The 25,483-nt window shown below is 42.9% G+C and overlaps 1 protein-coding gene across 1 annotated transcript; it reads left to right on the forward strand.

Annotated features, from left to right (window-relative positions):
• The first annotated feature begins 8,186 nt into the window (after positions 1 to 8,186).
• On the forward strand, positions 8,187 to 22,296 carry LOC126484087 (ejaculatory bulb-specific protein 3-like). The gene is made up of 2 exons (XM_050107460.1): positions 8,187 to 8,436; positions 21,887 to 22,296. The coding sequence occupies exons 1-2, from the start codon at positions 8,241 to 8,243 to the stop codon at positions 22,081 to 22,083; spliced, it is 393 nt and encodes a 130-aa protein (XP_049963417.1). The 5' UTR covers positions 8,187 to 8,240; the 3' UTR covers positions 22,084 to 22,296.
• Positions 22,297 to 25,483: the final 3,187 nt, after the last annotated feature.

Here is a 25,483-nt window from a genome sequence, read left to right on the forward strand (position 1 = left end):
AGGACAAAGAAAACTGGCATTCTACGGATCGGAGCGTGGAAAGTCAGATCCCTTAATCGGGCTGGTAGGTTATAAAATTTAAAAAGGGAAATGGATAGGTTAAATTTAGATATAGTGGGAATTAGTGAAGTTCGGTGGCAGGAAGAACAAGAGTTTTGGTCAGGCGAATACAGGGTTATAAATACAAAGTCAAATAGGGGTAATGCAGGAGTAGGTTTAATAATGAAAAAAAAATAGGAATATGGGTAAGCTACTACTAACAGCATAGTGAACGCATTATTGTGGCCAAGATAGACACGAAGCCTACGCCTACTACAGTAGTACAAGTTTATATGCCACCTAGCTCTGCAGATGAAGAAGAAATTGAAGAAATGTATGATGAAATATAAGAAATTATTCAGATCGTGAAGGGAGACGAAAATTTAATAGTCATGGGTGACTGGAATTCGGTAGTAGGAAAAGGGAGAGAAGGAAACATAGTAGGTGAATATGGATTGGGGGTAAGAAATGAAAGAGGAAGCCGCCTCGTAGACTTTTGCACAGAGCATAACTTAATCGTAGCTAACACTTGGTTCAAGAGTCATAAAAGAAGGTTGTATACATGGAAGAAGCCTGGAGGTACTAGAAGGTGTCAGATAGATTATATAATGGTAAGACAGAGATTTAGGAACCAGGTTTTAAACTAAGACATTTACAGGGGCAGATGAGGAATCTGACCACAATATATTCGTTAAGAACTGTAGATTAAAACTGAAGAAACTGCAAAAAGGTGGGAATTTAAGGAGATGGGACCTGGAAAAACTGACTAAACTAGAGGTCGTACAGAGTTTCAGGGAGAGCATAAGGGAACAATTGACAGGAATGGGGGAAAGAAATACAGTAGAAGAAGAATGGGTACCTTTGAGGGATGAAGTAGTGAAGGCAGCAGAGGATCAAGTAGGTAAAAAGACGAGGGCTAGTAGAAATCCTTGGGTAACAGAAGAAATATTGAATTTGATTGATGAAAGGAGAATATATAACAATGCAGTAAATGAACCAGGCAAAAAGGAATACAAACGTCTCAAAAATGAGATCGACAGGAAGTGCTAAATGGCTAAGCAGGGATGGCTAGAGGACAAATGTAGATACTGCCTACAGGAAAATTAAAGAGACCTTTGGAGAAAAGAGAACCACTTGTGTGAATATCAAGAGCTCAGAACCCAGGTCTAAGCAAAGAAGGGAAAGCAGAAAGGGCGATGTACTTGTGGACAATATTATGGAAATGGAAGAGGAAGGAGGCTAAGATGAAATGGGAGTTATGATACTGCGTGAAGAGTTTGACAGAACACTGTAAGACCTGAGTCGAAACAAGGCCCCGGGAGTAGATAACATTCCATTAGAACTACTGACAACCTTGGGAGAGCAGTCCTGACAAAACTCTACCATCTGCTGTACAAGATGTATGAGACAGGCGAAATTCCCTCAGACTTCAAGAAGAATATAATAATTACAATTCCAAAGAAAGCAGGTGTTGACAGATGCGAAAATTACAGAACTATCAGTTTAATAAGTCACAGCTGCAAAATACTAACGCGAATTCTTTACGGAAGAATGGAAAAACTGGTAGAAGCCGACCTAGGGGAAGATCAGTTTGGATTCCGTAGAAATGTGAGGCAATACTGACCCTACGACGTATCTGGGAAGCTAGATTAAGGAAAGGCAAACCTACGTTTCTAGCATCTGTAGACTTAGAGAAAGCTTTTGACAATGTTGACTGGAATACTCTCCTTCAGATTCTGAAGGTGGCACGGGTAAAATACAGAGAGCTAAAGGGTATTTACAATTTGTACAGAAACCAAATGGCAGTTATAAGAGTTGAGGGGCATGAAAGGGAAGCAGTGGTTGGGAAGGGAGTGAGACAGGGTTGTAGCCTCTCCCCGATGTTATTCAATCTGTATATTGAGCAAGCAGTGAGAGAAACAAAAGAAAAATTTGGAGTAGGTATTAAAATCCATGGAGAAGAAATAAAAATCTTGTGGTTCGCCGATGACATTGTAATTCTGTAAGAGACAGCAAAGGATTTGGAAGAGCTGTTGAACGGAATGGATAGCGTCTTGAAAGGAGGACATAAGATTAATATCAACAAAAGCAAAACGAGGATAATGGAATGTATTCGAACTAAGTCGGGAGATACTGAAGGTATTAGATTAGGAAATGAGACACTTAAAGTAGTAAAGGAGTTTTGCTATTTGGGGAGCAAAATAACTGATGATGGTCGAAGTAGAGAGGATATTAAATGTAGACTGGCAATAGCAAGGAAATCGTTTCTGAAGAAGAGAAAATTGTTAACATCGAGTATAGATTTAAGTGTCAGAAGGTCATTTCTGAAAGTATTTGTATGGAGTGTAGCCATGTGTGGAAGTGAAACATGGACCATAAATAGTTTGGACAAGAAGAGAATAGAAGCTTTCGAAATGTGGTGCTACAGAAGAATGCTGAAGATTAGATGGGTAGATCACATAACTAATGAGGAGGTTTTGAATAGAATTGGGGAGAAGAGGAGTTTGTGGCACAACTTGACTAGAAGAAGGGATCGATTGGTAGGACATGTTCTGAGGCATCAAGGGATCACCAATTTAGCATTGGAGGGCAGCGTGGGGGGTAAAAATCGTAGCGGGAGACCAAGATATGAATACACCAAGCAGATTCAGAAGGATGTAGGTTGCAGTAGGTACTGGGAGATGAAGAAGCTTGCACAGAATAGAGTAGCATGGAGAGCTGCATCAAACCAGTCTCAGGACAGAAAACCACAACAACAACAACATATAAACAGCGGCTTGGAAAATTGTAACAATGTTACATAATTCCCAGAAACCTATGAAAAGATATTCTGGTGAGTTCTGAAACTGAATTCTGCTTTCCACACAGAAGTTTGAGGATGTGACACATGTAGGACACACATCTGTCCCCACTCTGTAAGAGGCCCCTGCACTGCGGTATCCACTCTTTCTTTCTTTTCTTTTTTCTCGAAAAAATTAAATTTTGGCATATTTAAATTGAAAATATTAAATGTTGTGTGATTATGTGTGCTCATTGTTGTGTGAAATGTTACTGAAGTACTGGGAATGATATATTCCTAATACAATATTTGTGAATTTTAGATCTTTTGAAAAACGTATTCCACGTAAAAACATTTTATTGATCCAGTTTTTATGTATTACTCATTGACAGAAGTGTTCAATCCGATGCTATGTTCATTCATGTTCAGGCATCTGTTATCATTATCTTCCGCCACTATTTTGTCGACAGAGGATATCTGCTTCACATAACTCGTCTGTCATTTTTCTACGTACACCTTTTAGCTAAACTATTGTACAAACGTAATACTCCCAAAGCCTGACAGCTATTCGTTTCCATTAAGATTATTAATAATCTAGCACACTTAATGCTATTCTTGCGGCCTGTTTTATATTCTTTTCACTAATTCTGAGTTCTGGCAGTACGCTGTAACAGAAAGTTTTAAACCATATTTCATTGCATTTCTGTAAAGATTTCATGTTTCAATATTTAAGCCACTCAGATACACCTGCGTGCTAATTTTTTTCCAGTTGACTGCAGCAGTGTTTAGGCTTCCATCATCTTACACTAACCACAACGTGCTTCGTCTTTCCAAGGCAGTGTGTCGCTGATTTCAGTGTGTGGCATAGTCCAACAGAATGTGTCACGAAATTTTGTTCTATCTAGAGGTCTACGCTTTTTAAGTTTGTAGTACGAGACGCTTCACTATTTCATGTGAGCTGTAACAAACTGTAATTAATTTCGATGCAGCCTGCACAAGTCAGCGCCTGTAATGACGGCAGCAGTCAGTTCTTTTGCCTATAATTACAGCGACGGTCATAATTTTGAACAATCTTTATCTCAGTCTTGGTCATTACTGAAAACATTAGTAAGAACACCCTCCTCACTTCATCACTTTCAGTGTGTAAACGGCCTAAGTATGCAGTGTTCCATAAATTTTACAGGAATGTTACAATGGAGAGTCTTATTATTTATAAACAGCGATTTTTGCAGGTACGCCAATGAAATTCAGAAGAAACAACTGCTGCCAGTTGTTTTAGTTCTGGTTACGTTTCTAAGACAAGAATTCCAACATCCGAGTCCATAGCATCTGTTAGTGGTTAAACTTGTGAAATAAAATTTTGTTAGTGTAGACAGCTTTGCACTTTGTTGTGAACTACCAGAATCAAAACGATTTGAGTATCTTGACACCATATTCCGTTTCGGATTGCTATTTAACAACTTACAGTGGAGCCAAAAATACGTTCCACATGTTGGTAATTTGTGATTGCATCTGCCATGCTTTTCTGACGTGTACCTAAATGGTTATTAGATACTGCCATCGTTGAGATAACTTATTGTTAACAAATACTATTACGCAGAGGAGGCAGTGTACTGGTGCTCCATTCTGTTGGCTAATGAAACTCAGTGTTGTAGCGGTTTCACTTTTCTTCTTGAATCGAAGGTAGCCTCGGTACTGAACACTGAACGTGAAAGGAAACTGTTATCTTTTGTCTTCAAGACAAGAATGAGGTCACTAAATTCTATGTCTTGTAATCTATGGCTCGTATCAGCTGAATCCTGCACGCTTTGGAAATCAAATATCGCCCCAACACATGTCAGAATGATACATGCCGAATAGCTAACTCTCGATTGGCAGAATGTGTTCATTTCTGTGGGTTACATGCAAGACAGTTAAATGTGCTCTGCGTCAGGAAAGTGCACACGGGCAAACCGTAGATTTTCCTTTATATAAATGACCACTGTTCTGAAACTACCAGTGCCATCTTCGGATATTTTGAGCTGCATGAGATACCGTGCCGTACACTTCCCGAAAATATCATCCGAGAGTTGCAACGGAAATGCACCACTTAAAACTCAGAATGCAAATCGCCTTTTGTTTCTGTGACGTCAACCCCGACTCGATGCTCTATGTGTAATGTGCGTGAGACCAGGCGAGTGCACTAGCTGCCTCAGGAAGAAACCTCTGAACAACCACATTAATATTTAACGTACCTTTTATCGAGATAAGCTTTTAGTTTCATTGAGTAAGTTAAATTCACCCAAGTTTCCATTTGTATTTGTACAGAAATTACAGTTTTGTGAAATTGGAAAAATCGTTACTGTACACCCTTTATTACATTGGATGGTTCAAATGGCTCTGCGCACTATTCGCTATTCGACTTAACATCTGAGGTCATCAGTCCCCTAGAACTTAGAACTACTTAAACCTAACTAACCTAAGGACATTACACACATCCATGCCCAAGGCAGGATTCGAACCAGCGACCGTAGCGGTCACGCGGTTCCAGACTGAAGCGCCCAGAACCGCACGGCCACAACGGCCGGCGGGCTGTTAGTTGCTAGATGCATACTGTCGTAACATACGGCTGAGAACCGATGGCTGCTCGATTACTTGGTTCGGGCCGCATGCTGTCATTTGGTACTGGAAGCAGGTGTGGTTATTAACCGCTAGATTGACAAGACGGGCGATATCGTACATTTCAACTCATCTGAATGGTGATGCACTAGGAACAGGATGTAGGATACTGAAATATTTAATATCACAACAGGCAGCTCACTTGAAGAGGAATGGTTACCCGGAGAAAGGCACTCACAGAAATTTAACAGATAAATGTTGGTACTAGGAAGGTAACTGCGAAGTAGCAACGGGTAACAAAGGAAATATTTCAACTTATCGACGAAAGAAAGAAGTACAAACATTTGCAGTAGCTCAACAACAGGGTCGTGTAAGTAACTCATGAATGAAATAAATAAGGTGTGGAGGGAAGCAAAGGTGATACGGCTGCAGGAAAAATCTGAAGACATCAAGAAATAATTGGTCATCTAAAGGACTTATTAAGCATATAGAAAAACAAAAACATTTTGGGTGAAATTGAAACAAAGTCATCAACATGAACAGTACGGAAGAAATTCCACTGCTGACCGCAAATGACAGAGTGGATAGTTTACACTGAAGGGCTGTACAATGATAGAACTGTCTGACGGCAAAGAAATAAGAGTCGATATGGAGGACATAGGACATCCAGTATTACAAGACCTGCGAACAAACGGGGCGGAAAGCACAGATAACAATCCTTCCGCGTTTCTAAGGTCACTGGCGGAAGTGACAACTAAAAGAGTATTAAGGAAGCTAGTTTCGTAATGGCACACATAAGTGAAAACAGATAACAAGACCTGCTTCCTTAGCGATAACTTTATTTGGCCTAAACAATGGCACCCAGAAACATCAAAAAAACAATAGAGGCGTCTTATTTCATAATTTTCAGAACCAAGTTTCAAGTTTCATAGACGCGTTATCTAGGGAGTCCAAAAGCAGCTAATTTCCTTTCCCATCCTTGTTGTACAACGACCACATTAAGTAAATAAGACGAATTACAACATTTATTTGGTGGTTCATATCACACAAGCAACGTGTAAAATAAATAGTTTACTTTTCACATAAACATACACTTACACATGTTGCCTTATCAAACAATATTAAAAAAAATTTGAGTTGCTGTTTAATTCAAGAAAATGAAACCAATTTATCACCTTTGACAGAAAATATCTCAGTTAAGACAGTCTCTCGCAGTCACATCGGTCTCCGTTTGTACGTTGGGTTGCTGAGTCGAGAATAGAAGATGGTATGTACTCATTTGCTCTAGGAAGAACGCTTGAAAATGTTCGGTTATTGCGGTGTCTGGAGATATTTTACGTAGCTGATGAACATTAGTTCATCATATTAATACGTACATTTTCATAGAAGAACGCCTTTTTTGTTGTTAAGAGAGAAAGTTTATGTATATTTCCGCATGGAACGCTCGCCATCACACCCCCTTCCATGGAATTAGAGATGAAAGCTGCTGAACATGATTCAGCTATGGCTACTTGCACCTGGAATATTTCCCGCTAACTGCAATAAATTTAAAATAATGTCAGTGAACCGTGGAATAGAATGGTACTGTCATTGGTGGCATTTTTAGTATTCTGTAGATCGGTCAGTAGAAACAGAACCCTTATCGGATGACATTGTTGCTTGTGTGTCTGTCTACCTTGTCTGTCTGTCCTACAGTTAAAAACCCTTTTTCTCAGGAAAGGCTAGACGTATCAAATTGAAACTTAAGTCACATACTGAGACCTACGCTCATCTGTTGGTGCAACACATTTCAGAATCTAGGTCAATGTAATAAAAATATGCGGCCATTTATGCTACATATCTTAACATTTACAGACTCTCGTCAAAATCTATTGAGTACTTCTCGTTGACCTAGAATCATGAAATTTGGCAAGAAGCAAGGTTTCATTGTAGAGTCAAAGGAAAAAAATAAGAAAATTTTTGATTTGCAAATATATCACGCAAAAAAATATTTCTTTTGTCATTTGATAACAGGCGTCAAATTTGAAATTCAATCAGTAGCTCTGCATTCAAGCAATTTGAGTCACAATGGTAAAAGTCAGAAGTCAAAAGCAGACTAGTCTGCGAACACTGGTTGCACATTAACGTTGAAACACCATATCCACGTGCAGTAATCGCTTCTGGATACCTGACGATTGTTGAAGTCGGAAACGCGTCGTATGGGCAATAAAACCACTCCTTACCTTTTACCTTTGCAATCAAGTCAGCCTGAGCGGAGAACAACCGACTGTTGTAATAATGTCGCATTTATGTTACTGAAATTAAAACATTCTCGAAAACCTTGGAACACCAGGGACCGAAGTCTTGCCAGTATCGAAGTGTATGAGAGGTAAATATTGTCGGGATACACCATTCCCGGAATGGATGAACTGTCTATATACATAGTTAACTTTATGCGAAACCTGTAGGGCGCGAGTCCGACTCACACCTGACCATTTTTCTGGGATAGATGTGACTCCAGACAGCGTCGCATATTTAAGAAAATGGCACCATTCTTTTTCCATTGCTTATTATAAGCGTCGATTTTTACGCCGGCTCGCGTTCTCAGAAAGCTGGTGGCTAATGTAGTCAGAATTGGCTGTTGAAGGTCGGGGGAGTAGAGAAAAACCGACGCAGGTTACACATTATCGCAGGTGTGAGCGCCTGTTCCTTCCGAGGCGCCCCGCCTCGATACACGGTTACCTCCTCATATGTACTCATACGTCAGAGCGACGGTATAAGAGGAGCTCACCGGAGACGGCATCTCACAGTCTAGCCACAAACTGGGCGGAGCGCAGAGGTTGCCATGGTGAGAAATCTGATCCTCTACTGTTGCCTCGTGGCCGCCGTTGCCGTTTCGGTGGGAGCCGCGCCGCAAGACAAGCTGGACAACTTGGACGTGGACGAGATCCTCAACAACGACCGTCTCCTGAAATCCTACATCCAGTGCATGCTCGATGAAGGCCAAGGAAGGTGCACTAACGAGGGCAAGGAGATCAAAAGTAAGTGGGGGAGCTAAACTTCCTTCTTTCTTCTGCATCTCTCGCTTCTTTCTTCCACAGATCACCATCATCAAACCTCTTTTTACTTGTTCCGGGTAGCCACAGATGGTCACTTAAGTAATACGCTCTCGGAATATGGCGCAGATCTCTAATATTCAAAATGGCCAAATCGAGCTGGAGGTTTATAAATACAAATTGTATAGCGTTGCATAGGAGATCTTTTGGTATCGCTTTACGAGGCAGTTTCTTATTCCTTGTTAGGTAATTAGGGGCTGTTGGTTCCACTACGTGCTACAACAGCCAAATCAGGTGACGCCAAGAAAATGTATTACTTTATCTTCGTCAAAATAAGTTTATACTCATTCGTAGCAATTTAGTGTTTTGTCATGTTGGAAATTTCATGCCCTTATCAGAAATACACGGTGATTCTTTATACAGAGCTTACAATTCGCCTGTTGCTTTAAAATCAACAAACAATCATTGGCAATCACATGTTTTATCTGTCTGTGCCATATTCAGGTTTACACGATGCAAGGAAGTTCCCGCTGCATTTCTAGGTCTTGTAGAGAGGAGTGAATGTATAATATTTTGAATAGGGAAACATGTCCGTCAAAGTCATTCAACGACGTAACAGAGCGTCAACGCTATAGGCGCCAGTGCCTGCAAATATGTGTACACATAGGGTGATTCCGTCATGATGTTACAAACTTTTAGGGTGATGGAGAAAGTTAAATTGTAAATTGTTAAATTGTAGAGACTCTGGTCCAGAAAGGACTGGGACGAAAGTTATAAGCGAAAATCTTTTTAGTACATCTGCAGTGGATTACATGTACCGGTACTTTTCTTGCGAAGATAGTAGAATAGGCAATTTGCAGAGGGCGGTAATATAGACAAAAACAAGAAGAAAATGCCCACTAAACATGGATTCTAAAATGCATTCGTGAAGAGCTATGAGCGCTTATTTATCTTCGCTTCTGTGAAACGCATCTTCTCTATTGAACCATTCCTCATAGCTCTGAAGTGATGCATTTTAGAGCCCATGTTTAACAGACATTTTTTCTTGGCTTGATCCATAATACCACCTTTGGAAATTGCCTACCCTACAACCTTAGCAACATAGAAATGTTTTCACTTTTAACTTCTGACTCGTTCGTTTCCAGTACAGAAACCCTCACCGTAAATTAATATATTTATCCCTCCCCATCATCCTAGAGAGTATGTAACATCACCACAGGGTCATCTTGTATGTACAGACATTTACAGTCGCCCGCTCTTGTAACTTTGACGCTATGTACCGTCTTTCGATGACGTTTCCGGACATGGGTTCGTAATCTAAATGTTATGTGCTCACTCCCCTCTAATAGTCCTAGAAATCTGTAACAGGAATTGCGTCAGCAACCAGTCATATCTGTATCGCTACTACACACCAGAATACTACACTGAAGAAGCAAAGAAACTGGTACACTTGCTTAATATAGTATACGGCCCCTGCGAGAACGCAGAAGTGTTGCAACACGACGTGGTATGGACTCAACTAGTGTCTGAAGTAGCGCTAGAGTGAACCGATACCATGAATCCTGCAGGGCTGTCCATAAATGCGTAACAGCACGAGGGGGTGGAGAACTCTTCTGAAGAGCACGTCGCAAGGCATCCCAGATACACCCAATAACGTTCATGTATGGGGAGTTTGGTGGCCAGCGGAATTGTTTAAACTGAGAAGAATGTCCCTGGAACCACTATGTAGCATTTCTGGACGTGCCGCATTCTCCTTCTGGAATTGCCCAAGTCCATCGGAACGCATAATGGGCATGAATGGCCGGCCGTAGTGACCGAGCGGTTCTAAGCGCTTCAGTCCGGAACCGCGCGACTGCTACGGTCGTAGGTTGGAATCCTGCCTCCGGCATGGATATGTGTGATGTCCTTATGTTAGTTAGGTTTAAGTGGTTCTAAGTTCTAGGGGACTGATGACCTCAGCTGTTAAGTCCCATAGTGCTCAGAGCCATTTTGGACAAGAATGGATGAAGCTGATCAAACAGGATTCTTACGTACGTATCACCTGTCAGTCGTATTGAGACGTATCAGGGGTACCATATCATTCCAACTCCTCACGCACCACACCGTTACTGAGCCTCCGCCAGCTCTAACAGTCCATTCCTGACGTGCAGATTCCACGGATTTATGTGGTTGTCTCCATATCCGTACACGTCCATCCGCTCGTTACAATTTGAACTCGTCTGACCAGGCAACATGTTCCCAGTCATCAATAGTCCAACGCCGTTGTTTAAGGCCCCCGTAAAGCTTTCTGTCCTGCAGTCATCAAGGTTCACGAGTGGGCCTTCGCTTCCAAAAGCCCACATCGATGATGTTTCGTTGAATGGTTCGCACGCTGACACTTATTGATGGTCCAGCATTGAAATCTGCAGCAATTTGCCGAAGGGTTGCACTTGTGTCAGGTTGAACGATTCTCTTCAGTCGTCGTTGGTCGGGTTCTCCCAGGATCTTTTTCCGGTCGCAGCGCCGTCGGAGATTTGATGTTTTACCGGATTCCTGATATTCACGGTACACTCGTGAAATGGTCATACGGCAAAATCCCCTCTTCGCTACCTCGCAGATGCTGTGTCCCATCTCTCGTGCGCTGACTATAACAGCACGTTCAAACTCCCTTAAATCTCGATAGGCTGCCATTGTAGCAGCAGTAACCAATCTAACTGCACCAGGCGTTGTCGACTGCAGCGCCGTATTCAACCTGTTTATATGTCTATGTATTTGAATACGTATGCTTATACCAGTTTCTTTGGCGTTTCAGTGTATAATACAATGTGCATTTCCGATATAGACATCACGACGTCCTAACGCAACTTGCTGTGAAAATATACAACTAAGACCGGAGGATAAACGATAAATAAAAATTTTAATTAGTGTAATATCGCTCAAATGAGAATATTCTCTGTGCAGGGATTGTGGCGAACGAACGGCTTTGCTTCACACATTGGTGTAGAGCACGATACTTGCATGAAAACTGATGCTTCAATTTGGGAATCTATACATGAAGTGTCAAGTGATTTATATGTTTTCTTCGTACACCCATCTAATTCCACTAGGTGTATGGGATAGTTTCCTGCCAAAAACTGTGACACCTCTCGAATTTCCACCTCTTGTCAACCTAGTTTTGGTTATATCTTTAACTCTTCGCACTATGAGTGCTTCTACGTAATTTTCAAGACAATGATCTTCATTTCTTCTCTTTGCGGATCCACTTTTCGTCATCATTCCAATAACCTCCTTCGATTCGCCGACTCAAGATGTTTGTTCTAAAGTGAATGTTTCGTTTCATATCAGTGTACAGATGTTTCTTCTGCTGTCGGCAATTTTTATACAATCATATTTCGCACAACAACCATCTCCCATTTCCGATGTAAGTAATTTCAGCTTTGCCTGCTGTTCATTATCAAGTATTTTCTCCCTATTTTTAAGTTCTAGTTGTTGATTTGTACTTTTGTACTACAAATTGTTTATTTACCTGCGCCTCTAACTTGCTTAATATGACAGGGACGCTAATGGCAAAGTAGCGTGCCAAGTTCCAAACTACAAAAGCAACAATTCAACGATTAGAATAAGACAGCTTGCAGTGTACGTCTCACCTAATGTTCTCCATACGCAAATGTGAACTATGCCATGGAACGTCGAATAACAAGAGTCGCAGCATACTTCCTTCCGTTTGCCTGATTTGCAAATATAATTTTTCTGTTTATGGTGTACAAGATGTAAGTACGATATGGGTGAACCTGTTATTACATCTCGGACGAATAGTCAGAACCGAAAAACTGACTTTTGAGGAAAGTGGTCTTGCATAAATGAGCCATCACAGCACGTTTCCTGGAGTGAATCTCAGCTTCAACGTGTTCCACCTCCTCTTCATCTTGGATTCTTACTACCTGTCATATGACTACTACACTCTGATGCAATATAACGGAAGGTCTACCTCATTTCAGGAGTAATTGAGATAGCTAGTTAAAGCTTGTATGTGCTGGGATGATTGAATCGGTAGGAGTACAAGCTTACGTGTGGCTTCACTCAGAGCACAATTCTAGCGACTCACAATGCGAAAAAAGAGGAAATGAATTCGTTGCTTATACAGCGTCATTCGCAATGTTAGTTTTATACTATTTTCTACATCCACGCAAGGCTCAGTAGACTTACCACGGTGTTTTCTCATGGTGATTGGAACCGTCTTTTACGTCACCTTGTGTTAGTTAGTAATTCTATTATTTCCTCCACTATTGCTGTTAGCAGTTGATTGGGCATGTACACAACGCGTTGGTCCTTGCCCTTATGCAAGCAGTACTCAGCTTGGCATCAATTGATACACTCGTTGGATGTCCTCCTGAGGGATATCGTGACAAATGCCATCCAATTGGTGCGTTAGATCGTCAAAATCTCGAGCTTGATGGAGGATCCGTTCCAACAATGTGCTGTCAGTTGTGGGGGGAGGGGGTGGGAAAATCTGGTAAACTAGCAAAGATAGCGTTTGGCTAGTACTAAGTGGCAATAGAAACTCTCGCCGTGTGCGGAAGACCATTATCTTGCTGAAATGTAAGCCCAGTATTGCTTGCCAAGAAAGGCAACAAAACGGGATGTAGAACATCGTCGACATGCCGATGTACTGTAACGGCGTCTCGGATGAAATGCAAAGGGGTCCTGCTATGATATAAAGCAACACACCAGAACATCACTCCTGGCTGCCGAACCTTATGTGCGGGTGACACGTTGGTCTGCCAATGCTGTCTTGGGCTTCCCCAGACACGTCTTCGTCCACCATTGGGACTCATTTCAATGTGCGACTCATCACTGAAGGCAGATCTACTACATTAAATTATTACCAGGGCCTCGATGACCAGGAAGACGTGTATGGAAACGTCCCAGACAGCAGAGGGGCATCAACTTGAGTCACCCCTCGATATGGCCTGACACCCGAGAGTAATGGACTAGGGTGCCACGTCATTTCATGGCAGTATCCATTTATCTGTCTCCCGCTGCACTCATAGAGCACAGCGTTACGTCGACGATGTTCTGCGTCCTGTTTTTTTGCCCACCAAGGCAAGCACTTTGAACTTATATTTTAGCAAGATGATGCCCGCCCAGCTTTGGCCAGCAAGGTCGCCGCATCTCTCCCCGTTGAGAACGTTTGGAACATAGAAACTGGGTCCTCTAACTATCTGGGGATTCTGATGATAGAATGCTATAAATCGACAGAATTTGGCAGGATATCTTTCAGGGGGACATCTAACGACTCTGTCAATAACTGCCTGCTTAAGAGGCAGAGGTGGAGCAACGTATTGTTGACTTGCTTAATTTGTGAAGCTGTTTCACTTAAATAAATAATCCAATTCTTCTGAAATTGTAGTCGTTTGTTTGTATGGTTGGTATGTACATCACACATACCAATTTGCGTCTCATTCCGATAATTCGGCTGTGGTGCGGTTTTTCTTCCTTGTAGTGCATATTTTCGACTTCTCATTTCGATACACCATCTAAGTAGGCGATACAAACGTCCCCTCTTGAGTCAGATACTGCAATATCACAATATGTCGTCACCATGATACAATAATCTTAGACGCAGTGATGTATCTGAATCACAATTTGTGGAAAACAAATGGCAACCACTCCGTCTGAGAGGCCATTCAGAGGTAGGCTTCCTAAGGAAGTGGGTATCGTACATTAATCATATTAGTTTGTCGAAATGTCATTGAAAAGAAAAGTATCGGCCTCATCATTGCCAATGCAGACGCCCAAAGGTGGACATGCTCTTGTCACTTTTTTCTGTGTTCGTCTGTTTATTTTTCAATGAAGATCCCTCTTCTCTTTCTCGTCCATATTATGCAACTACAGGCAGCAACATACAGCAGCAAATTGCATCTACGGTAGATGGTTCTAATTTATGCAAATATCGTGCGCATATATAAACATCTCCAGCCATTCTTATGCTAGCTTCCATTCTATTTGTCTAATGTAATATTTTGTCCTTCTCATTTACGGGGTTTCTGGCTTGAAATATCTTTCTTTCTTCTGCCGTTCCTACACTGACATTTTTGTTTAAGAAGGACGCTTTATAACAAATAATTTACGAGCTGTGTGTTATATTTGCATCACCCTTTGTTCTGTTGCTTCATAAAGCAACGTCTTATATTAATGATATTTATCAGTTTCTTGCATTAGTTTCAATATTGTCTGCTAAATACTGTAATCCATAGCCGAGCGGTTAAAGGCGCTACAGTCTGGAACCGCACGACCGCTACGGTCGCAGGTTCGAATCCTGCCTCGGGCATGGATGTTTGTGATGTCCTTAGGTTAGTTAAGTTTAAGTAGTTCTAAGTTCTAGGGGACTTATGACCACAGCAGTTGAGTCCCATAGTGCTCAGAGCCATTTGAACCATTTGAACTGTAATCCATGCATACAATACTCCACAGATTCATAAAGTTTGACGCTGTTTCCAGCTATTTTGTAGAAATGTGTTCGCCCGTTTTTTTCAGTGTTGATGGTCCATTACTTTTACTATATTTGTTGAATAGTAAGTTTTTTATTTTCAAATCAGGTGACGGCTGTAGAACCGCAAGACAGAAAGGTGTCCTACATGTTTCCAAGACCCTGAAAAGTTTCTCGGTACAATACGAGAAAGTATCGGATTTCCAAGTAAAGCTGTTGACTAATCGTTTCTTCCGAATCCACATTAAATGTAGTTTTTTTTTAAATATTCAAACAATAACGAAGTGATGAGTAACACTTTAATTAGTTTAAATATGGAAGTATTCCATGAGAGCAGGGTAAGGGATAGTGAAAATCCAGACCTAAGCAGTTGTTGCCTGGTCTTCTCCTTACACTACAATATTTTGGCAAATATGTAACAGCCACCATGTGTTCCACAATAATTTACCCTCCTGTATAGAAGCGCTGGCCTTGAACAACAACATTTTCAGTAATATTTTATGTTCGAATTTTATGTTCACGGATTATAAAACCAAGAAGTTCATAAGCAAAAAAACGTAAAAGTAAAATTACAGGCATCATAACTTTAGCATCTTTAGGTCAAAGAATCATTCGTTTTTCTGACTCTGACTGAAAAGGACGATCAGTGTATAGCGTTTCACTAAGGGAGAGGTCATCAGAACAGGGGGTAAGATCGAAAATATGAAAAATAGGAAGTAAAAGTCCTCATGAACTTTACAAAGAAAAATTGTGGCATTGGTTTCATGCGAATTCTAAAATTCATGGAATACCTTAATCTGGGCGAGTGGTCCTAGGTTATAGCCCTCTCCTTCCGAATGCCAGTGCTAGGTCTCAAACATTCGCCATGTTGATTTGTTTGGTCGACAAGAGAGCCACTCTTCCCAAGTCTGGGGACATGAGCAGCTAGACATCAGTACGTGTGGAGCGACTCATCTACTTTTCACTTTCATACACATTAAATTAAAAAATTCGGATAGTGGTTTTCCAACAATAAATTAAAAACCGGCCATCGCCTCCTGCCCGCTTCTTCCAGCCCTGTTATTTTGGCGGTTTTCCAATAAATATCCTAGCATTGCCTTTCTTTTGTAGAAATCCATCAAGTAGGTCGCGAATAATGAAGTGCACGGGTCCTAAAAGTGAACTGGTCTTGAAACTTGTTCCGTAAATTGCATTTACAGTCAGGTAAGTAACAATTTATATATATTATACTATTTATCTACACATCATAGTGTGAGAGATAAACAGAATATAACACTAAAAACCGGAAGTACTGAATAGGGTCAAACAGTCCGAAGTAATTCTCCTCACACCGACATCATGTGCCATATCAGATTCACAAACGTTCCGAGAGCATAAGCTGCCAATGTCAGTGCACGCTTATCTTTGCAAAATTTGAGTTCGATTTCTAGCAAAACTTAATTACATTAGTGCATTATAAATAATGACGATTAAATGTTAGCAAGTCCGCCTCCACAGATGAGTGGTCAGCGCGGAATGGTCGCGGGCTCGATTTCCGCGCGGATCGGAGATTTTCCCCTCTCGGGGCTTGGGTGTTAGGTCGTCTTTATCATCAGTTCATCCTCACCGGTACTCAAGTCACCAAAGCGGCGTCGGCTAAAACTACTTGTACCATGCCACCGGTGTACCCGACGGGAGGCCCACGCCATACTCACGTTTCGTTAATTCCAGTACTACCAGAATTCTTCCTGTGATCTGTTATCTTCCTCTTTGTTGTTAACGTAAGGTACGTCTTTATCAGTTTTTTTCCGTAAAATCCGTTGAAGTCTTCCATTTTCTTACCGTGAGGCAGTCTGAAAAATTTCGCTTTCTGAAATACTAATAAGCACATTGAGTCCTAGTCAAGTACGATGTAAGCAGACACACGCATGGATTTCAAGGCAGTCGTTACCGATCTAACGGTAGCAGTACGAACGACGTAGAGACTGTAGTTTGACTGTCTTCTGTCCACGATGAAACACAAAAAATGAGTGAGTCCGAAATTCAAAAACACACGGGCACTATGTATTCAGTAACAGAATGACGACGTTTTGTCAATGTACAAGAACACTATTGGTAACTAATGTTTCTACGACGTTTAAAAAAATAATTAAAATAATACAATATAGGAGGAAAGGCAGCGTCGGTCGTAAATTTTTAATCTGTTTGTTCAAAAATGGCTCTGAGCACTGTGGGACTTGAACATCTGAGGTCATCAGTCCCCTAGAACTTAGAACTACTTAAACCTAACTAACCTAAGGAGGACACACACATCCATGCCCAAGGCAGGATTCGAACCTACGACCGTAGCGGTCGCGCGGTTCCAAACTAAAGCGCGTAGAACCACTCGAACACTCCGGCCGGCAATCTGTTTGTTGTGGATCGATTTCAGCTACCGTGTAACTATGTTCAGTGTAGTTATATCAAGGCCATCATGAATCATTATAAATAAAATGGCACATAGTACCACATTGGCGTTACAGATACCAAAGTCATGATGGTGATTCGTCGTAACTAAAACCGCCCATGGTATGACACTGATGATTCAGATAACTGCACTGGAAGTAGCTACGCTGCAGGGGAAGTCGGTTTACAATAAACAGGTTAAGGATTTGCGACTGATGCTACACTGCCTCATTAGTACGGCCATGGAGCAGGCTGTTCCTAATCGAAACAAATATGAATTAAAAGAATTATAATGATGGACGATTGTAATACCGACTTTTTGTAACACACTATTAATAGCAGCGTTCATTTTAGTTAGATCAGTTTGATACATCTGAGCATATTACACCTCCATCTGTGCTCTTAATGATTTATAAACACTTTTACGTGATAAATCAGATCTTATGTTGGTACAAACAACATTTTATTAGAATAAACAAAAGGAAATCTCTTCGATATCAGAACAACAGTTAAGATCTTTCTGTTCTCTCATTCGCACTCCAAAGACATCTTAAGAGACGTGTTGCGCCCACCAGCCCTCGATGGAAGATCTCAGTCCACTTACGTTACAATCAGTTAGGTCCTGTGCGCGAAATCTTTAGGGTTGTATCATATCGGCTGTTCATTCCACACCACATATTTTTATGTATTAAACGCCCATTGACAAAATTATGCATACATTAAATATCTCAGTGAATCTGACAAAAGTGTTTTTGCGACTAGATTGTGATGAAGTCATCACTTCTAGCCGGCGTTGCGAAGACTGTAATACAAGAAAGGATAGTAAATGAAATATTATTTATTGCGGTTATTGGTATATCCAGAAGGAAATGTAATTGAAATTGTATGGGATCAGTGGTACACACAGTGTGAAATTTAGTACACATCTGCCCCTTTGACAGCAAGAATGGCTCTCACATAGATGTGCATAAATTAGAACTGAGCTTATGTCAGTTACGGGTTCGTCATTCCATGCTGCTTCAACTCTATGTCATTCGTGATTTGAGTGGCTGGTGAATGGTTTCATCCCAGTGTCTCAGCAGCCCCTAGCCACATGAAGCCAACGGGTGACATATTTAGACAAAGTGCTTACTACTGCAACAGGACAGAACAGATAACAAACGTATTTACTTTATAGTACTGAAAGATAAATTCATGGAGACGTCGAAGAAAGGACACACCCCCACCCTAGACGCTCTAGAAAACTAGGAGCTGCCATTCAGATTACCGGTTATGCAAACCAGAGGGAACTATGTTGCTTACCAAATGGATTCCAAGCCGTCTCGACAACAGATGAATGCATTCTGGTAACGCTCGTTTTCCTCGGAGCCGTCAAACGTGAAGACATGCATGGTGGCCTGCCGGAGTGGCCGAGCGGTTCTAGGCGCTACAGTCTGGAACCGCGCGATCGCTACGGTCGCAAGTTTGAATCCTGCCCCGGGCATGGATGTGTTTGATGTCCTTAAGTTAGTTAGGTTTAAGTAGTTCTAAGTTAAAGGGGACTGATAACCTCAAAAGTTAAGTCCCCTAGCGCTCAGAACCATTTGAACCACATACATGGTGATGCTGCAGCAGAAGCGGCTCTCGTCTGAAAAGACGACATAGTTACAGTCCTGCCATTATCTGCTGCCGCATTATAGGAAATGGCAGTGGTCGTCACCACGCTGAGAGTAAAGAGTGCTACAGAAGTGGTCGCACTGCCGTTGTGAGTACCTGTCTTACTGCAAAGAAGCCCACTCCCGACGTAAGTTGCGTGACACGGTTGCACAATCTTACAGGTGCTAGAGGCCTGGCTACGTTGTGTTTCAGTGAGACGTTATGGCCAACCTGGAACCGCCGGTTCCTCATACGCATGGCACTCATGAGATACAAGGAACGTGACAAGCCACATCGTGAACGATAGACTGCCGTGTCGGGAGCCCACGTTCCCTCAGCAGTCGAAATCCGACGCACAGAAGTTTTTTCTACTTACAGATGGCACTATACGATCTTTCATTACGTTCAGGAGCTACTGGCTTTACTCTTACCTTCTTTGCACAGTTGCTCTGAAATGTCAATCAGTTGCTTATCCAAGTGCATAATGCCCAGTTCGACAGATTTTGCGTGCTGTCTTAATAATGTCGCAGCTTTAATGATCATCAGACTATTCATAACTAAAGGAAACTTTTTCTCCTTCTGTGTGCGTTATGTTTAGGGAATTTGCATTGTAAGCCCCAAAGCTGTTCGTAACATAAGGCTTGTGTACGTGTGGCTGCCCAATGTGGACTGTGGACTTCTCACGCCTACAAATGATTGAAACGAACTTGTCGTTCATAGCCTACACTTAGGACTTTCCATAACATGAAGTAGCGCGTTGTGGTTTTACATAACTTCAGTTATCACTTCAAACCAATCATTCCTCTTGGAATGCAACTAGAACGTATCACAAAAAGGATATCGTAAACTAATTATTCTCAAAAAGATGTAGAGTGCAAAATATTTGTATAAATATGAAGTACATAAAAATATAGTTCAAATGGCTCTGAGCACTATGGGACTTAATATCTGAGATCATCAGTCCTCTAGAACTTAGAACTAATTAAACGTAACTAACCTAAGGACATCACACACATCCATGCCCGAGGCAGGATTCGGACCTGCGCCCGTAGCGATCGCCCGGTTCCAGGCTGAAGCGCCTAGAACCGCTCGACCACACTGACCGGCTGAAGCACACAATATCAGATTTTACGCCACATGTAATTTAGAGACTGCCAGAACAACTGTTCGACTTTCTTTAGACTGCGATCCCCGTTATTAGATAGACAGGAAGTTGACTGATATTGCTTAGCAGTAAGAAACAGAAGACCTTTGGCCTCACTGTCACTTCCATAAACACCCAGCGGGCAAGGAACTGGAATTCAACACATTTACTGTGAGTGTTTTCTTATTTGTCAGTCCGGAATGCACATATCTCCTGTCGAAGTGTGGATAGCAATTGTACTGCATGGATGATCTGCTCGCTGGGTGATCAGCGCTGTGCATTTGACGTACATGGTGTACCTGAAATTCACTGCCCACGTAATGGGTGCTATATGGCGTCCGCAGATTTCTAGGGCTGAGCTTACCTCAGCATAAGACAGACCAAGAGACAAGATTCCTGTTCGCTCGTTAGCCACGAACAGAAATTCGACTCAAGCATTCTCCTGTAAGGCAGCAATTTAATGTGTGTCAGACTTCAAGAGAGCTAAATAATCGTCACTTGAGTAAACAGAGTAATATAGCTCTTACGAAGAAACGACTTAACGTGCACCTTGAGCCAAAATCAAGAGCTCTGAGACTGTAACCGCCAGCTTCTCAAGCGTGGCACTTGCTAGCGAAATCTCTAGCTCAATCTCAGGAGGCAACATCCTTCGATCAGTTCCGGCAGGATTGTGCTCGTGATCGATAAGTCCTTATTCGTGTCATACTCTGCTCCCTCCTTGTCATGCGGTGTCTACGTTTGCACTCGGTGGGAGAATTTCAGTGGTCTTTTCAAAAAAATTAACTCCCACTACATGGGTCATGAAACTGCAGCCAACCACCCCAAGCTCGTAACCCTTTCAGAGGATTTTCTTGAAGGTCCCATTTCTCCTCCTACATCCTTAGCATTCCATCAAACTAAAACACGAGTGCTCTTCAGCAGGAAGCATGCCCCAGAGCTTCCCTCGATAATATTCCCCAGGGGTCAGCAAGCAACCATCATATGTGATCCCTCAGATTCCTTTGTGCACATTATTTCGCCTTCTTCCATCCGCGATACTCTTTCTCCAGGTGCGCTGTTCTGTAATACTTTTTGTTCCATCAGACAGCAACCTCCCACCCGCTCTGTCCACGCTACAGGGTTCTATCGCCTTCAGCATCGTAAACCAGTGCTGCCTTGCTCTGCTCTATCTCAAGAGCAGTAAATGGCCATCCCTGCAGAACATGCCAAGTTCCTTCAAAAATGGTTCAAATGGCTCTGAGCACTATGGGACTCAACATCTGATGTCATCAGTCCCCTAGAACTTAGAACTACTTAAACCTAACTAACCTAAGGACATCACACACATTCATGCCCGAGGCAGGATTCGAACCTGCGACCGTAGCGGTCGCGCGGCTCCAGACTGAGGCTCCTAGAACCGCTCGGCCACTGCGGCCGGCCAAGTTTCTTCCCAGGCCCTCTTTGGCCGATAGTGGCTTCTGAAGAACGTATATCCTACTTCGACTTTTGTGTCAGTCCTCAGAATTAATTAACTCCCAGGCATGCACTGGTCAGAAATTGTTAGTACGTGGTGCTAGCCAGTACCGGCCAATGAACTGGTTAATAATCCACTTGCGCACTGATAACTCTAACGTAAATATAATTATACAAGAATATTAAATGTAATAGAATTATAAATCCACAGGAATATTAAATGTATGGTGACAAAATCTTGCCGTCGTACACACTCACTGTGACGTTCGCAATGGGAGTATTTCATGTGATTTTCTTTGGCATCTTTGCAGGCAGGCTGCCAAAATTTGTGGCGACGGGATGCGGCGACTGCAGCCCCAGCCAGCTGGACAAGGCTGTCAAGGCCCTGAAGCACGTCACAGAGAAGCACCCTCAAGAGTGGATCAAGCTGAAGGCCAAGTTCGACCCCACGGGCGAGTACGCTAAGAAGCATGCAGAGACGTGGAAGCAGCGTGGCGTCAACTTCTGATTGCTAAACCAGTCAGGCTCCACTCGGAGCTGTCACCATTCTCGTACGCAACTCAACAGAAAATTCTATCTCTTTCCAGAAAGTTTGTGTTACTGGAAATTCCTGTGACAAGTTCGTCTAATTTGGTGACTCAACGCAACTTCATAACTTATGCTTGTTCACAATGTTACAATAATTATGATCTAAAATAAATCCTCGTTGCTAAATTTCGTATTTCGGTGTGTTGATCGACAATTTCCTGCCTCAGAATATATGATGTAAAAAACCTTTTGGTTCAGATTAAAACAGATGATAGTGGATCCACAACCGATTAGATTAAGGTTGGTAAGCAACGGTCGGAAATCCATATTTATTGTGTTTTGTACATACACAGGTTATACCGCATAACAACACCATACCTCAAAGTAACTGTTCAAAGCGACAACCGCTAGTATCAATGGAAATATTGTAATTGCGCCTGCAATTCTGCCACATTCCCCAAAGATCCCATTTGTCTGTTGTACACAGGAGGAGGCAACAGGTTATGCACAGCATACACCCCTTACCAACAGACATACTGAACACAAGTTAGCTAACCGGCCGGAGAGGCCGTGCGGTTCTAGGCCCTACAGTCTGAAGCCGAGCGACCGCTCCGGTTGCAGGTTCGAATCCTGCCTCGGGCATGGATGTGTGTGATGTCCTTAGGTGAGTTGGGTTTAATTAGTTCTAAGTTCTAGGCGACTGATGACCTCAGAAGTTAAGTCGCATAGTGCTCAGAGCCATTTGAACCACAAGTTAGCTCATAGCACGTGTCATGTGACTACCACATGCATTGCTCCGGCGCATTAACCTGTGCCGCATGCACACCATTAGCCCCAGTGTCAGTTGTCCATTGCATCAGACGCCTTGTGACGCGTCCATAGTGATGTATGTCACTATGTACAATGCATGGCGCTTCTTTCGGTCCAAGCTGCTGTCTCCTGCCACAACAGATACTATGGATCTTCGAGAGAGCGCGGCAGGACTTCACACGAGACTGGCGTTTGTCAGTTTGAACAGTTATTATGAGCTATAAGTTGTACACTATGTATGCCCATAAAACAGTGAATATACGTTTGTGACCCCTGGTTCCTTATCTCAGTACAGTCGATTGTGGATCCGCTCTCATCTGTTTAAATTTGACCCAAAAAGTGTGAGACTCTTTGTTTGAATTCCTCTCCAAGTCCCACTTTTCTATACCATATTTCAATCGTCAGATAACGTGGTTCTCAAGTGGGGAACGGTAAAATGAAGGTAAACGAAAGGGTACGACTGTGTTTTTGTTGCGAAACTAAATTATTTTTACAATATCATTACTATTATCACTATTTCAAAAGATAGTAAGTAACCAATCATTACATTCTTTTCAAACACTAGTATGAACGTGTGACATAGTGTGATAGAGATTACAGCTCGTGAACTGAATTTATAAACAAATACTTTATACTTTCTAAGATGAATCTATAACAGTAAAACTGAGACATACACGTCACACACATCTAAACATCTCACAAAAATGCGTTCTCCGAATTTTAGGCAGTTTTCGCAGTGGACTCCAATTTTTTTCATAATAGACTTAGCTGCTGATGGACTAAAAGACAGCATAACACAATACTAACTGTACGGGTTGATTCCTATTAACATTTAAAAGACCTTGAAGCGACGTAGATGATGCTGAGACAAGTAATTTAACATAAGACACTTGGGCAGCAAATTTCAAGAAATACCCCAAAAGTGGATGACACACGAACGTATGACGTCACCAGATGACGTACTCGCTGCAACTGCAAGGGTAGAAAGTATCGATCTATCACGCCTAATCAGTGCAACCAAGGCCAAGTAATCACGTCGGTAAGGCTCCCGGCCTACAAGCGTGACTTTAGCGCGTGTGATTCAGTGTTCGAGTCTCCCGTCTGGTGGGCAGTATTTTATTACACTGCGTTAGACAGTTACGCGTTTGTATTGAGGTAAAATTTATAATTCATTCACCGGTCGCCCGGTTTCCGCTGGTTAATAGAAAGGTACTGTTGTGTCGGTAGCTGGGCCGACACCGTGAAGTCGAGATGGCTGAAAAGGCAAGCTAGACTAACGCAGACGGGCGTGAAGTACTGGAACAGGATACGTAATTAATGTTAGGAAGAAAAGTACGGAGCAGGTTTAATACTTAACTTTACTCAATCATTGGTACATCGATCTTGACGATACACAGGAGACTTTAAGTACAATCACTGTATGGCTAATGGCGCCTTGCTAGTTCGTAGCCATTAACTTAGCTGATGGCTATTCTGTCTCTCGGCTAATGAGAGAGAAAGGCTTCGTACATCTGGTCGGTAGCTAGGTTCTCGTACAACTGGGACGAGTGCTCTCTCGTATCACGAGACCTGCCTTGGTGGTGGCGCTAGGTCTGCGATTACACAGTGGCGACACGCGGGTCCGACATGTACTAAATGGACCGCGGCCGATTTAAGCTACCACCTAGCAAGTGTGGTGTCTGGCGGTGACACCACATTCCTCCCCCGCAAATCGGCGAACGGTCGTGTGATAAGGCTTCCGCCCGCCGTGGGGAGGACCACATGTTGACGTATGCGATGAGGTGGGGAGCCTAACAACAAGCGAGGCTGTGCCACCCGCACCCGGCCATTCGGTCCGAGGGGAGCTAGGAAACGCCTGAAAAACTAGTCCAGGGTGCACGTCAACATGCGGTGTATGCGCCCGTAAAGAGACAGGAGGGACCGAAGGATCAACCTCCATTGCGTCGGGGTAGCCGACGCGCGATGACGTCATGTGGTCCGGAGCGGGCGGGAGTTCCATGGCGGAGGACAGCTGGTCACGGGAAGCGATCGGCGGCGCGTGACCCTGGGAGGCGCTTGGCGGCTGCAACGAAGCGTCGAATGCGGGCGGCGCCGGCGGGAGAACAAGCGGCGGCGGCGGCGGCTGCTGCTGCTGCGGCGGCGGCGGCGCGTCGCCATGGGGCAAAATGGAAGGCATCGTCGGTAACACCTGGGGATGAGGCGAGCCAGTAGATGGGTCCCCAGGGCGCTGACCGGACGGCACCGTCGCTGAAAGCAGACGGGGAGCGGCAGAACCCGAGCGACGACAGAGGCGCAGCTGATTGAGATGCCGACGCACCTCACCAGAGGCCCCCAAAACCAAATACATCGCGCGGCCGAGGCAGCGAAGAATGCGCCCTGCGAGCCAACGCCGTGAACCTCGATAGTTGCGATAAAATACAACGTCGCCTGGAGCAAAAGCAGGAGTCTGCCGCTGCTCAGGAACCTGATGCGGCGGATGCAGCAAAGACATCAAGGTGCGATGAGGACGACCGTGGAGCAACTCAGCCGGCGAGCGACCATCTCGGGGCTGAGAGCGATACGAAGACAAA

This window comes from Schistocerca serialis, chromosome 6 (assembly GCF_023864345.2).
Source record: "Schistocerca serialis cubense isolate TAMUIC-IGC-003099 chromosome 6, iqSchSeri2.2, whole genome shotgun sequence".
Classification (NCBI taxonomy): Eukaryota; Metazoa; Arthropoda; class Insecta; order Orthoptera; family Acrididae; genus Schistocerca; species Schistocerca serialis.

Bases quoted from the DNA above. Each gene is read 5' to 3' on its own strand.
- LOC126484087 (XM_050107460.1), top strand. From the start codon at position 8,241: ATGGTGAGAAATCTGATCCTCTACTGTTGCCTCGTGGCCGCCGTTGCC. The intron at 8,437-21,886 runs GTAAGTGGGGGA...GCATCTTTGCAG, and splicing joins CGAGGGCAAGGAGATCAAAA to GCAGGCTGCCAAAATTTGTG.